At 30.8% G+C, this 16,158-nt stretch overlaps 2 protein-coding genes across 2 annotated transcripts; both read left to right on the forward strand.

Annotated features, from left to right (window-relative positions):
* The first annotated feature begins 4,315 nt into the window (after positions 1 to 4,315).
* LOC148270934 (short-chain dehydrogenase/reductase family 16C member 6-like) lies at positions 4,316 to 9,877 on the forward strand. The gene is made up of 5 exons (XM_088242023.1): positions 4,316 to 4,471; positions 5,718 to 5,869; positions 6,429 to 6,606; positions 7,641 to 7,823; positions 8,813 to 9,877. Exons 1-5 carry the CDS (start codon positions 4,391 to 4,393, stop codon positions 9,074 to 9,076), a joined length of 858 nt encoding a protein of 285 aa, XP_088098149.1. The 5' UTR covers positions 4,316 to 4,390; the 3' UTR covers positions 9,077 to 9,877.
* Positions 9,878 to 14,053: 4,176 nt separating this feature from the next.
* Positions 14,054 to 15,788, forward strand: LOC148270935 (uncharacterized). The gene has a single exon (XM_088242024.1). The coding sequence runs from the start codon at positions 14,208 to 14,210 to the stop codon at positions 15,705 to 15,707; it is 1,500 nt and encodes a 499-aa protein (XP_088098150.1). The 5' UTR covers positions 14,054 to 14,207; the 3' UTR covers positions 15,708 to 15,788.
* Positions 15,789 to 16,158: the final 370 nt, after the last annotated feature.

Raw genomic sequence — 16,158 nt, forward strand, 5'->3', positions numbered from 1 at the left:
AAGTTCCTAACCTAGACAATATTTACAGAAAAATACGATTGAGAACATTACAGAATATCTAATTTATTCTCAATACATTACAAAATATACATAATAAATATAATGATTAAAAAGGAACGAGAAAAAAAAACATGTAAAATGAACATGAATAAAAAAACAAGATACTTCTATGGGTTTTCAAACTTCAGCCAAATACAAGTAGATACATTACATCACCCATACCAATGGAGAAAAAAATTCATGGATTTATTTCTTGAAACTGGCGGGAATCGGACCCGCGACGCCAGTTTCACATTTGGCCGTCTAACCAACTGCACCACGGCGAAATATTATTGTGGTCTTGTTGAGAATCGAACCCTTATTTCCAAGTAATATATTTAGTTTTTAAATATGTCGGTCCGAATACGATTTACACACAGACTTTTTCGTGTATTTTTTTATAGCGGAAAGTTTTAATTTATAATAAAATGTTTTAAAAATCGTAAAGAAAACGATAAATTGTTAATATGAATGGCCTTGAACTGATGTAAACGAAACAAGTTTTGAATCCGGATTTTAGACGCTCATCTTTTTTACAGGTTGGTATAATGAAACTTGAATTCACATCAGACCAAAAATACGAAATAGATTATCGTCCAGTTCGTTAGTAATTCAAGTCCGTAAACGCGAGATTAAAGTTAAGTATGCATTATTGTGTACCTACATTTTTTTTCCCTGTTCAATTCAATTCACCAAATATCTTACAAAATGCCCGAAAAAATATTATTACTATTTGGTCTTGAAATGAGACTTAAAATTGTACAATTACCTATCTTGAAAGGAGAATTTATAGTTTTTAAAAACTTTTCTACTTCAAGTAGAATAAGGATGGTATTACCATCCGTATTCTACCACTATGCCAGGCGTAACTTAATCCCAGGATTATAAATAAGGCCCTGTATCTCTAATCAATAGATCTTCCTGCTTTTCGTAAATCTCTTAGTCATTGGAAATGTTTTGAATGATTTATTACTCAATTATTAATGGAGTAAGTATGTGTTCGGGCGAATAAAAAATACGGTTCTTTGCATAATAGAACATGATTGTACCATATAAACATATCTTTTTGCATGTTTTTTGTTTAACGTTTTATTATACAAATACCTTAACACAATCAAAATGATTTTTTGGAAGAAAACTGCCATACATAAAAAAATGATGAAAATCTGTCTAAACTATCATAAATTCTATCTGCCTTTCGTAATTTACAATTATTATTAATATTTAAAGCATTAACTTTGTGATCAAACATTTTACTAAATGTTATTAAATATTTGTATATAACCACTTACCAACTTTTCTATGTCTACCGGTTTCGAGACGTACCCGTCTCTTCGTCAGGACACCAATTAAGCCAACATGCAAACCAACATGCAAAAGCTACTATACACCTTCACCATAGTTGTTGCACAAAAATATGAAACCAACACGACATGCATTTTAATAAGTACATGCACTGATTAGGACACACATGCACTGATTAAATTATTTTTTTTGCATGCACTGCCACTTTTTTTTCTGCCTTATATTAAATTAAATGTTAAAGTTTTATTTTAGTATTTAAAAAAAAAAAATACAGTTTCTAATACAAATAATAACAAAAGGGAATTCATGTTACCTACACTGTTTGTGTAATTTTAGTTTTTTAAGTGTTTTGATATTTTTTCTCATTAAATTTTAAATATTTGAGTAGGTACGTACATCTGTCTTCTTGTTTCATTAAAGTGAACGACCTGCATACGTAATTAAGTAGACGGTTTATAAAATAAAAATATATTCTTATTGATTTTCCTCTTTGACGACAAACTGCGAATCGTAAAATATTATGTAGGTAGCACACATACATACAATTATTGTCTGCTCTATTAATATTTAATATACAAAATTGTAGTATTATGTAAACTAGTAATATTCAAAAGATTTAAAGTCAAACTGCACTACTGCGGCGCCGCGCGAAAAAAAATGTTTTCAGTGTCGTGTTGTCGCGCAGTGCCGCCTTAGTGCGTTTTGACCTTTAAAGTTTTATTTGAAGTTTCTAAGAACAGCAGTGAAATCAGAAAGCAGATGAGCGTTCTGATCACAGTTTCGCGCATGCGTGGTTCTAATCCTGACCTATTGAGAAGAAGTTGATGTTATTGTGTGTCAGCTGAGTGTTGGGTACGCTTTGTGGTGCTTGTTTAAAATGCCGAATAAAATAAAAAATTCCCGCCGTTTGAGAAATAAGGTCTGTAATTCGTTTCCTTAATGCGGAAAACATTAAATCAGTCCACATTTATCAACAAATCTGTTATGTCTATGGAGAACATGTGATGAATGATTCAATTGAAAGGAGATGGTTAAGACAGTTTAATGAAGGTCGTGATAATGTGCACGGCGAAGAACGAATTGGATATTGACCTTTGATTAGTTTATGCTATTATGAGTTAGCTGTGTGCTGTGTTTGAAATGCCGAATAAATCTAAAAATCCCGCCGCTTTTGAAATAAGGTCTATAATTCATGTAAAACGTGAAATATATAAATAAATGCGAAGAATATTAAACCAGTCAACATTCATCAGCAGATCTGTGATGTGTACGGAGAACATGTGATAAGTGATTCAATGATGAGGAGATGGGTGAGACAGTTCGATGAAGGTCGTAGTAATGTGCACCATGACGAATGAAATGGGCGTCGATCTTTGATTAGTGATGAACTGGTTCGTCAAAATGGACGCCCACTCTTAAATTAAATGAATTATTTTTGACTATGAGTGTATTGTTTAGGATTGATTAACTGTTCACATATTTAGAAATTATGCAAGTAACCTCATATAATTAGTACATAATATGTAGGTATTATGATTGATAAATACTCGACAGTACAAGATGGTATTACGAGCACAACATTTTCAATAACAACAGTCATTTGTTTGAACCATATTGTGATAATAAATTTATATCCAATTTATTGATTGTCATTAATTATGTGCGTTTGTTTGACCAGGGCAAAATAATTACTAAGATAATATTCTTAATAATTTATGCAATACAAGCCAGCACAGCGAAACTTGCTGATAAGCTTCGAGAAAAATTCAAATAATTTATTCTAGTACTATTAACTAAATAATTTATTTAATTTTAAAAAGTTTATAAAAAGACTATGAGATATTTTACTGTAAAAACACCCTTTTAAATAAATATTTCACATCAACCATGTCGGAAATCGAACCTGAGACCTCCTGCACGGTAGGCAAATGCGCTATTCAAAAGAACTATTTAAAGTATCTAAATTCCTAACGCTGCACAGACAGCGAAGTCACCTGCAGGCTTATCCTGTCGCAATTTCGTTTCATAAGATCGTTCGTTCGTCATATATTCATCTCGCTCTAACGCAATCAAAATCATATTTCGCTCTCGTTCCCTCTCATACGATACGAATGAATTTACGAAACAAGTTAGTTACAGAATGAGGCCACTGTTCATAGGACCAAGCGTCTTCAACAACTTGCCGCAAAAGCACATGGAATAAAAAATATATCTCTCATACGATACAAATGAATTCTTACGCTTCAGGTGCCAGTCCAGGGACTATGAAATATTCTTGTGTGAAAACACCCTTTTACATAAATATTTTATATCAACCACGTCGGGAATTGAACCCGAGACCTCTTGCATGGTAGATTACGTACTGATCTTATCTAAACTATAAATATATTTTTTCCAAAAACCTCAACAGTCTTACAATCATTTTGCATTCTCACACTCAAAGACTATGGAATTCACCTTTATTCTCCCACATATACATTTACATTATATATATATGTCGCCGCCAAATAGTTGAATCAGCCACACAATTGGACCGCTAGGCTGTTAATTAAATGCCGTTTTTTTTAGTTTTCTGTCAATTTTAGGCAAAAATTAGTTTCAATGTGATTTTCTCAACCCAACACATCCTTACCTAACCCGGTGGCTGCTGGTGCAGTCATTGCCAAAAGACTAGCTTTCAACCAGTTCAGTTCATTAATTCATTCAATGAACGGCCTAGTCATTCAAGTGAATGCCGGCATTGAATGAACAACTTATCCTTTCAATTGAGTGACTGATTTAACAACTTGGCAGCGACATATACATATTGGCATTGCCACACACGAAATCACACATCTTCACAACACACACTGGAACTCTCACTGGTTCAGTAAAAATATTTTTTCAATAACTAAAATAAATTTGTTACTATGGATGCGGGATTTTCATAAATTTTCATATCATGTTTTTTCTCTTTTTTTATTGCAGTCCAGATGAACGAGGTATTGGGTTAAAGGTCTACTCAGCAGCAGTCCTCATTCTGGACATCTTCATACTTTTCTTCAAAATGGCCATGGCTCATGTAGAATTTATTTACAAAATATTTTCTCCCAAAGAACCTAAATCAGTCAAAGGAGAAATTGTTTTAGTAAGTAACCAAATATTATTTTACTGGAATAATATTATGCAGTGAAATATTTTTAAAATAACTTATTTATACAGTTGGTCATAAAATATTTTAGGATAATAAGTATATTGAGAACATTATTTAATATTTTTGAAGTAGATAGTTAACCCTAACTATTTTATTAATTTATGTATTCATTACATATATATGTATATTAAATAAAAAAGAAGCATGTAGCAATATAGAAAATACTCTTTTTTTTAAATTAACAGTTATTGTAAATGGGGCGGGATTAGGACAAGGATGCATGAAGAGAGGATAATGGGGGGAAGGGAGATGTACATAATAATTATTATAATGTCTATTAAGTTACATAATCCGTTTCCAATCTGACAGAGTGATGTTTGTGTAGTCTATGTCTTTAAATTTAGCATTATTCACTGAAAAAGTCCTACGAAAAAAAGCATTTTTAACGTACAATGTTTTACTTATTGGTACATTAAACAGGTGATACCGTCTACAAATTCTGGCTGGAACATGTATTGTTATTAAACTTGATTTAAATTCTGCACAGTCAACTACTTATTCCTGTCTTAATTTTGTGAAGCAGTATTCGGTCCGCATACCCTCTGCGGTATAGTAGAGAAGTGATTCCTTGGTAGGTGGAGGCAGCGAAAGTTGATACATAAGAAAGACCGGTTTTGTATTTTAGGTATTTTATAAATTTGTTCTGAATGTTGTCTATTCTTGTTTTATATATGGCGTACTGGGGATTCCATATCTGAGACGCGTATTCCAAATGGCTTCTGAAAAACGTATAACATAATGAAATTAGGGTCTTTGCATTATCAAAGTGTTTACTCATTCGAATTATGAAACCTTACATGCTCATTGCTTTGGAGGTAATTTTATTGATATGCGATTTAAAAAGTACTTTAGAGTCTAAAACAATCCCAAGATCTTTAATTTCGTGCTTTCTCATTAGTACACTATTGTTTAGTTTGTATTTAAAACAGACACATTTAAAAACAGTTTATTTTCAATACCTACATACATCATACTTTTAATACCTACATAGAAATGAATATTTCAATGGCATAAAAAATACTGAATAATATCAGAAATCATAATTTATTCATTTTAAGCTTTTCAATATGAGCATTATTGTATTACTCTTTTCTTTCAAAATTCAATAAGCCTTTCATACAAATGTTTAATAATTATTACAAAATTAAGTATTTAATAAATTTATATATTCTGTGAATAGGTTACAGGATCTGGACACGGAATTGGCAAGGAGCTTAGTTTACAGTTCTCTGCCCTGGGAAGTACAATAGTCTGCGTTGACATTAATGAGACTGGAAATGTTCAGACAGTATTGGAAATCAAAGCAAATGGCGGGAAAGCATTTTCCTACAAGTATGTTTTAAAATATTTTGCAAGATTTCTAACTTATCTGCAATTCATCCTTTTTTACTGTCAATCGATACCTAAAATGTGCATAGTATATCCAATACCTACGTATTACCTGACACAAAAACCCTAGGAAACAAAAAAACACAAAACTGGGTTAAAAAACACAATTGCAGAAGACATAATTTCTCAGTTAGTTCTCACATGTTGATCAAAATAGTGGAACTCTTGATAAAGATTTGCCTATTCAGACAGTCAATTGCTTTACCAAATATCATTTCAAAGTAGGTGTAGGTTATTTAATAAACTAGATATTACATTTCTCAGCAATGCACTCTGTTAAAAAAACACTAAAAGTAATTATAACAACAATAAAATTGGTAAACTGGGATATAATAATATCTGAAAGGACTTAATTAACCTTTAAATATTACTGATGAATCCATCTTGTTTTATTTTATCAGAACATACATTTGTAGAGACAAATATTTAAAAAAATGTTTGTAACATCATATTGCCTATAAAGCAGGAACGTGTGGTATAATTTGATCAATGTTTGTTTCAGGTGTGATGTTTCAAATCGTGAAAAAGTTATGGAAATGGCTGAACGAATTAAAAAGGAAGTGGGAGAAGTGTCAATACTAGTAAACAATGCTGGTATAATGCCCTGTAAAAAGTTTTTAGAGCACAAAGAAGATGAGATTAGAAAAATGTTTGGTGTCAATGTGTTTGCTCACTTCTGGGTAAATAATATTTCACAAAATTTTCATATTCATTACTTTATAACTTGGCTTTGAAACGCCATTTTTATTTGTTTATATTGTGCATTCATTGATAGCAAAGAATATTGTTGTCAAATCTTTTATAAGCAGACATGTAATTTGAATAAATGCATTATGAATATACTTAGCTACTAAGATGTATATTGTATATATTATATATATATATAATATGCAATAGGAACCTTCTGTGCATTTTCTTAGTACAACATTAAGTTATAGTTTACTTATTAGATGTCAATGAGGAAGTTTAGTGATTTAAAAATATAAAAAAATATTTGTCAATAGACTACCAAACTAAGCCAAAAAAATATTATTTTCATTTTTATGTATCATATTATCAGAACTATGATTTTTTAAAGTTTTGTGATTTTAAAATTACTCCACCTGTGACGTCTCAAGTTCTTTATGGTGAGTTATCCTGATTGGTGGGTTGGCTTTCCGGTAAGAGGAAATCTATCATAAAACTCTGTCATTGGTTGGTTTCGGAGAACTAGTGACATTTTTTTGACACGTATTTTGAATCGGGTTGTGGTCCTGTGGCTAGTGTCTCGAACTCACGAACCAAAGGTCCGTGGTTCGAATCCTACTTTAACCCAACTTGATTCCCATTTTCTAATAGTGAGTTATTTACAACTCGTTGAAAATGGCCCTCAAAATGAAATATTTGGGTAAATCATAAGAACGCAAATATTTCTTGTTATTAAAAAAAAAAACATTGTTCAGAGTAGTTCATTTTTATCAATTTTTTCATACATTATTGAGAAACTTCACCTTAATGGTCTAATTTTAACTACACCTAAGAAAACATTTTTTCCTTCCTTCCTCTTTTATTTTATTTTATTTGTTAGTACTTTTTTGTGCTGGATTTATCATGGCATTTTTAATTTACATTGTTTTTCTATCCAATCCTCAGTAGATTTTATTTGTTTTGGTAATATTTTTTTATTTATGTAAGCTTATGAATATGCCAAAATTGTTTCTTTTTAAATTTACAGATGATTGAAGCATTCTTGCCAAGTATGATGAGTAGAAATCATGGCCATATCGTAGCTCTGTCATCCATGGCTGGTGTAGTTGGTCTAACTAATCTTGTGCCATACTGTGGATCTAAGTTTGCTGTAAGAGGAATCATGGAAGCTCTTGGAAATGAAATAAATGATGATTCTAGGATGCTTAATGTTTGTATATCCTTTAATATAGAATATAGTTTTTTTTAATGAATAGATAAATTAATAATATAATATTATTATTTTGTGAATTATTTTATTTATTTATTAATAATTGTAAATGTTTTATTTACACACACAATTAAACTAAGTACTACACAAAAAAAAGAGTGAAGCTTTTGTAGTTGGTGTGAGACATAAACTAATTTACAATCTATGTTATTAAATAAAAATAGGTATACAAAAGATCATATGTGTAACATAGTGATAAGTAACAGATTACTAGCGAGTTGCTAACCAAAATAATATGAAGAAATTAACATCAAATCGTTGTGTTTCTTTTACAAGTTGATAACTACATTTTTTTTAATGAGATTTATCAGAATGGCACCAAATAATCTTTGTTAAAAAAGTATTTAAAGATATATTGTATTTTACCAACACAAAATATAATGTTTTATTATATTCTGATTGTGTTTTTATTTAAATTGTTGAAGTGGGGTGAGCTTTTAACGGCAATATGTCACAGTTAGTGAAACGTTAGTTACCAACTTGTGTCAAAAACCCGAAAAAATATTGTAAATAAAAAAATAAAAAATTTTCTTTGCTTTTTCTACGGCCGTGAGAGCGTGGCTTTTAAATATAATAATATAATATAATATCAGCTTGAATTCAGTTATGCACCTTGACATTTTTTTTGCAAATTGTTAAATAAGTTTATTCCTTGATATATGAAACTATATGACAATTAAATAAATATTCCTTAGATAACTTTACCATAAAAAAAAACTTATGGTAAGCAATACCTAAAGGTTTTCTGAATTGACTAAATATAATGTTTGTTAATTCGAATTAAACAGTTATTAAAGGCGTCAATAGGTACAATAAAAATATTTGGCGAAGGTACTTAGTTAAAAAAATTCATCCAAATACCAGTCACATTTTTTGTTTACAAATATTTTGTTATATGCTCTAAATAAAAGTTATCGTTCTTTTTTCAGATTAAGACCACAACCATCTACCCATACATTGTGGACACTGGATTATGCCAGAAACCTAAAATACGTTTCCCTAGTTTATTAAGTATAGTCAAACCGAAAGAAGCCGCTACTGAAATCATCGATGCCATGAGAAGAGAGAAACTAGAACATTCTATTCCATTTACTATGCTGGCTTTAAATAATTTTTGCAGGGTCCAGCCTAACAAATTAGGAATGGTACTTAAAGAATTTATAGACAGTGGATTAGAAGCTCACGATTCGTGATTTAATAAATTTTAATGCCATAAGAATCAAATGTGAATAAAATATGTGTTAAAATAATTAGTAGAGTACATGTAAAATATTTTTGATAAATATGAACCATATCAAGGGTTGAGATTTTGTTATCATATAGAAATAATAAGTATATATATATATATATATATATATATATTAAAAGGTATGTATCAGAATTATTATAAAATATAAGTACTTACCTCCAGATATCTATTTCCGTGGTGCAGTGGTTCAGGGATGTTACAAATGTGGATTTTACTGACATCTGCAGATGCGGATTTTTTATGTCCAAGTCTGCAGATGCTAATGTGCAAATAATAAAAAGAATACTAATATTTTTTACAATAAATGTGACATTTTTGTGATGTCTTACAGGTTAAAATTTTACGACTCAAGCATAGAATTATTGCGTGGGAGGAGCAAATGATCAATAAAAGTAATACAAAGAACTATCATTAACATAATATCTAAAAAATATCAACTTTCTCAACACAAACAGTTATCTCTAAATTCTCTCATAACGTCACAACTTTGACTTCTATTACATGTGCATTGGCTAAAACTTTGCTTCAATCCATAGGATGCAGACATCTGTAACATCCTTGATCTGGTGTGAGATTTTCTAGGGCGTATTAGTTCCAATGTAACATTGAATTTTTAAAAAAATACATACTTACTTACCTAATAGGCGAAAATATAAACAAATGATATATAAACTTTAGGTATTTATATGAAATATAAATTTAAGATGAAAATGTGATAAGCAAATAAATGTTTTATAAATTATAACATGCTGACTTTCTTTATGTTTTGTGAAATTAATTATACCCTTTAATTGAGTGTAGGTTAACGTTAAATAAATAAATACAATAGATGTCATTAACTGATTGGCCAGTTATGATATTCTTTAAGTCTCTTTTTATATGAAATATGATTCTGAGCTATCTCAGCGGGGGGCAATTACAATCGAAAGATATGCTAGACATACCTTCACTATGACAGTATAGTTGAAGATAAATTCTCCGTTGTGATCACAAAGATAGACTACCGATCTTCAAGGGGACACGTACCACAAGGTACACATATAGGGATGCATGCGATATATCAATGTTTTGAAAACATCGATTAAAAACATCTATGTATAATTGTATTCATATTTGTATTTAGAAAAAAAAGTTTTTTCGTGACGCTTTTCCACGGCGGTGTTGTTACATAAAAAATAAATATTACAGTAATTTTGTTTTATTCCGAATCAAGCATTTTGAATATTTGTGGAAATCCTTAAAAATATTATAAATCTGGTTTTTTCATGTGGTTTCTTATATATTATATTATGTGGTGTATAAAAATCATCATCATTCTCTTTCCGCACCCAATGGTGCATAGGGCACGGCATTAGTGTACAAATCGCAGCGTACCTTGATCATTTTTTTTACATGGAGGAAGATGATCAGTCTTACGTTACAGGTACAGGACTATGAAGTATTCTAGTGTAAAACACCTTTTAAAAAAAATCTTTCATGTCAACCATGTTGGGAATCGAACCCGAGACCTCTCGCATGGTAGGAAAATGCGCTGACCACTACACCACGAGGCTGACTATATAGTATAAGAGTACTTTAAATTTACTTTTTCGAAAGTGAAGCAAGTATCAAAAACATTGAATATGGATAAAATATTTATTTATTCAATTTTAATAAAAAACATTGCAGTTTTTCAACATTGTTTTGAATATAGTGCTTTTTTATTCAATTTACTCATTGAAAATTTTTTTAACTCACTTTTATTGCATCTAGAATTTTTGAAATACACAGAGAGATCTTAATTCTGATAAATACATAGATGTTACAAAAACATATTAAAAAACATCTTTGTTAAATTTATTTTCAAATGGCTTTTCACATAATTTATTATTAAAGAAATGTTATTTCTCATGAAAATTTTTTATATTTGGGTAAAACTGTTTTTTGTAGTACCTAGGTGCCTATGTATGGTTTAACATTATTTATGTATTTTAACCCATTTTTATCCTGAGATATCAATGTTCTTGTAGGCAATTGGATTTGGATTGTTGGATTCTTATATATGCGCCCTAAAATAGGATACCTTCACTATGATGGTAAAGTTGAAGATAAATTCTTCGCACAGATTCTATTATATACTATTTGAAAATTCACCAGAGCAATTGCAATACTGACTGTATCTTCAGGTTTTGAGTTCAGTACATCGATATGTACCAATGGTACTAGTACCCCACGATACACATTATCTAAGGACTTTCTGCTAAGTTGCGATTTATTTAAATTTTAAATCGTATTGAGGTAAGTACTTTTAATAAAGACTTCAAAAGAAAAAAAAAATATTTTACCGATTCTTTTTTTCCATCGATAGTTTTATCTTCCTGAAAACGCGTAGTAACACGCAAGTAAATTAGAATTCATTACGCTAAGGTAGGTAGAGATAGTAGGAAAGTCAAAAGTGGGTACCGTCTCGATATTAAGTACCGATGAAGATAGCAATTGTAATCGCGGCCCAAAGACAAGCGTAGAATTATTTGTTACCCCTCAGAACATTGGCTGATACGAAAAGAATAGGTACCTACATAAAAATAATTAATTAATTGCCATAAAAAAATGGCACCCTAGTGGTACCTTTACAACAATTTGTATGGGGGTTAGTCTAATATTATGATAAAACGATTTCTTCTATCCCAAAATAAATTTATCTCCTGAAAATATTTTTTTTTTCACTGCACCTCATTTCAAGTACAACTATTTAAATATGCTTCACCTTTCTACAATATTCAGGTTTTTAGTTTGGATCCAAATATGGTCACTATCTATGGGCAGTGATCACGGCTCATTGGCTCCAAGTTTGACTATGACCAACTGTGACTAGATATTTCGAATAGAGATGAAAATAATCTACTAAATTTACTAATCGAATGATTAGTAATCGAATGAAGAAAATAATCGAATTAATCATTCGAATGAATCATTTATTTCTGGTCTATACCATGCTATCATAGACAATAGACACAGAAATTTATTCAAAGACAAACTCCGTTTTTCGGGAGAAATATCCATGCTTTGGGAATGTTAGGTACTTTTTTTTTCTTTATAAGAAAAAGAGACTTCTACCAAAATGTGATAACATCGGCCAAAAACAAGTGACATAGATTTACAAATTAAAATTAAAAACAACACAAATATAAAGGAATAACAATATGAACACAAGCAAAAAACGATACCTACACTGTATGAAAACTTAGAGTTGGTTACATTCTAGAATATTTTCAACTGTTTTGAATTTTTATTTTACTTAAACAAATAATATTATGTGAAAAACAGAAGTCACGTTTCTAATACGGATTTTATTTCTAGAAAGCCGGAACGTAAATATAAAAAAAGTCGTGTGTTAATTGTATGTAACCCTAATAAAAAAGTAATTCAAATTTTTTTTTTTTTAAAAAACAAATTAATACGGATTTTCAAACAAACAAATGGGAAAATGGAGACATGGTTTGAAAATCAAAAAATACCACCCGTAGAGCAACAAATTATAAATCTACATAGGAGATGATTTTCTCAAAAATGGCGCTATATAAATTATCCTAACATTAGGTACGTCAGTTTGTTTTTTTTAAAACTATGGCAATAATAATAATAATGTAAACCATGATCCTTACTTTATGGTAGTTAGAATATTTACATGGGTATAATTATAGTCTGTGGTTATCATTACTTGACATAACCTAATATTTATCTGCCAAAGAAAGGATGAAAATTTAAATATTTTTGTTTCATATTTATTGTTAAGGTCCTTAGAGTATATACTTTAGGTCACGCATGTAAAACTACAATCAGCTGTTATTGTGTTGATATTTCAGATCGGATGGATTTGATATAAATTTTATTATTATTCAGTACACAAATAGGCTAGCAGCAGACCTATAAACAAACGTCACTTTATTTTATTGTTATTGTAAAATGATGCACTTTATATATTAATTATATTAATATACATTTTTATTTTATCTGTGCTGACATAACTACAAAAAAACAAAAGCATTTTATATAAACTATCACGTCCGCCAGATCCCAGCGCCCATTACGTAATAACGAATTAGTTGGAGATGAAAGTAGTCGATGAAAGTAGTTGGCGTAAAGCTCGCCCATTGGTCCATTTGTAGTCGAATGAATTTAACGCACGCCTATTGGTCTATTTGTAGTCGGGTGAATTCATTAGTTTGGAAATTACTAATTCATTCGATGGTCGGCGTGAGACTCGCCCATTGGTCTATTTCTAGTCGAATGAATTTAACGCACGCCTATTGGTCTATTTGTAGTCTAGTGAATTCATTCTTCTTCTTCTTCGTATTGTCATGGCCGTTAGTAATATAATACGTACAAGTTAGTATGTTAGTATTTAATATAATATATACATATAATAATAAAACATATTTACAGCTTTACACCATTTACAAGTAGATATTTACATAGTTTTTTTAAATACACGTTTATTGGGTGGGGACAGGAGAGTTAGAATATGAATAGGGAATGAGATATTCGGTCGGATAGGAAATTAGGATAACAATCATTTATGGGGCATCCAAAAAAAAAATGGTTTCAATCTTCCTCATCTAGCTGACATTCGCAAATGGCAGAGTCCCGGACATGGATTCTGAACAGGTGAGAACCATTGCAGCAGTGCCCAACACGCATTCTACATATGGAGGATGTCTCAAACTTGTTCAGAATCACTTTGGAAAACCAAGGCTTTTCTGATACATTTTGTTTCAGTTGGAAAAGATGTTTACCCTTGGCTTGGGAGGAGGCTACCCAATATTCTGAGTGAAATCATTCGACTACATTACTGCATTCGGGCTTTCAGTCGACTACATTTACCCATCTAATGTAGTCGACTACTTTCATCGGTAATTTCGAAGGTGTTGCAATTACAGTAATCTATGCTTTGTCTATGATTTGACAACAACTGTCAATTTTGACATAGTTGTGTAATCTTGTTGTTTTTGTAACTTATTTAATATTTTGAATTTCGGTCAGTTTTCCAGCAGTTATTAATCAATTATTTTTTTTACTGCGCTGTTGTTTTAAAAATGGAGATCGCTTCGAGTTCTTTAAATATCGAATGCTTTGAAAAATGTTGCAGACTTTGCTTGTCACAGTCTGAAACACTTTTATCCATATTTGAAAATATCAACAACTTCCCATTAGCGTTGTCTACTTGCCTCTCGATTGAAGCTACTTGTGAAGATTTACTTCCTAAAAATATTTGTTGTAAGTGTGCTCAGCAACTAAATGATTTTTATACTTTTTATATTAATTCAAAATGCTGTGAACGTTGGCTGCTGGAAAACTTAACCAATGAAGCTGCACAAATCGACACTTCATTAATAGCAAAACAAATATCCAATCGGGAACAGCAGAAATCTCCTTGTGAAAGCGAATTTTTAGCTGAATTTCTTGATAGCAGCAATAATTCATTTGACATGGAACTTCTAACCGGTGACAATACATTGAACGCCTTGGAATATTTCGCTGGAGAGAATCACATTTCTACTAATAAATTAGCCAGCGGCGGCATAAAAGTTACTAAAGTTACCAACGTGAAAGACTGTTCAACTGATCCACCAGATGATTCATACGAAATACATATGGAAATTGATGTTTTAGACTCTGATTTAGATATTGTGAATGAGCTTTTATCGAAGCAGTCAAGATCTACTCCTTGTTCTGTTACTACCAAAGAAACTGATAGTAGTGAAAGTTACTCGTGTATGTCCTGTAAAATTATATTTAATGATTTCGAAAAACTGGCCAACCACATGGGAAGCTGTGAAGCGCTAAAGCGAACATGTGTGGATTGCGGGAGCTTATTCCAATCGAAAGAACGGATGTTGAAGCATCGGACTATACACAACAATGTACAGGCATGTTCTTGCAAGCATTGTGGTAAATCATTTCTAGGCGTTGACAGATTAAATCAGCATATAGAAAAATGTCATTCTGACTTTGTTGCCAATAGTGGATGTGTTTACAAGTGTCGTGAATGTGGAGACATATTTATTTCTAAAGACAAACTTTATACGCACGCCAAATCCCACGTCAAATTAAAATCTCGAGCAACCTACGATAAATTTACTTGCGAGGATTGTGGAAATGGTTACGCTAGTAAAGCCAATTTACAAAATCATAGGAAAGTGAAACATGGAGATAATCAGTTCACTGACGATGGTTCCTCTATTTATAGATGTAAAGTCTGCTCTAAAATATTTCTTTGCCGAAATGAACTATATTTACACATAAAGCACCACACTAATATTTTGGAAAATACTCAGCACCTGTGTGATACTTGTGGAAAGAGTTTAAATTCATACAACTCTCTGTCTCGTCATGTTTTATCACATATTGGAAACAAATTTGAATGTAGTATTTGCAAAAGACAGTTTATAAATTGTAGTCTGTTGAAAAAGCACCTGAGTAGCCATGAAATTGAAACACAAGTTTGTGAAATTTGTGGACTTATATTCTCTAACGATGTCCTACTGAATATTCACCGTGATGAACATAATTCGATTTATAGCGAATCATTGTAAAATTTGTATTAAACCAAATAGTGATTTATTTTTATAATAATAATTGTCCCATACTGCTTGATTAAATAAATGTTCATGAAATAATACCTATTTTTATTTTATTCAATTGCAGAGTTCAATCCTAATGATTGCAGTATTTTTTACCTTACTTGGTTTAGTTTTTTAAATTATTTTTTTATCAACACTAGTGAGTAACGTTTATTAAAAAACCAGTAACCAAAAAAATCTGTATCCCTGTATTGCTTTGCAACAACTTAAGTTTAGTATTTATAGGTATGTACATCAAAATACGATTAGTACTCTTAGTACTGCATAATATATTTATCTGAAAAAAAAATTCTTTCATATTTTTTCCAGTGCTGAAATATTTATTTAAAAGGCTGTTTTGAAACTGGAATATTCCATAGTCCCTGAAGTGGCACCTGAAGAGTAAGACTGATCATCTTACCTT

The sequence above is a fragment of the Micrasema longulum genome, unplaced genomic scaffold (genome assembly GCF_059751315.1).
Source record: "Micrasema longulum isolate JH-2025_06_02 unplaced genomic scaffold, ASM5975131v1 h1tg003245l, whole genome shotgun sequence".
Classification (NCBI taxonomy): Eukaryota; Metazoa; Arthropoda; class Insecta; order Trichoptera; family Brachycentridae; genus Micrasema; species Micrasema longulum.

Excerpts from the sequence above, each read along its gene's own strand:
- LOC148270935 (XM_088242024.1), top strand. The coding sequence starts at position 14,208 with ATGGAGATCGCTTCGAGTTCTTTAAATATCGAATGCTTTGAAAAATGT.
- LOC148270934 (XM_088242023.1), top strand. The coding sequence starts at position 4,391 with ATGGCCATGGCTCATGTAGAATTTATTTACAAAATATTTTCTCCCAAA. Across the intron at positions 6,607-7,640 it reads ATGTGTTTGCTCACTTCTGG|ATGATTGAAGCATTCTTGCC; the intron begins GTAAATAATATT and ends TTAAATTTACAG. Across the intron at positions 7,824-8,812 it reads ATGATTCTAGGATGCTTAAT|ATTAAGACCACAACCATCTA; the intron begins GTTTGTATATCC and ends TTCTTTTTTCAG.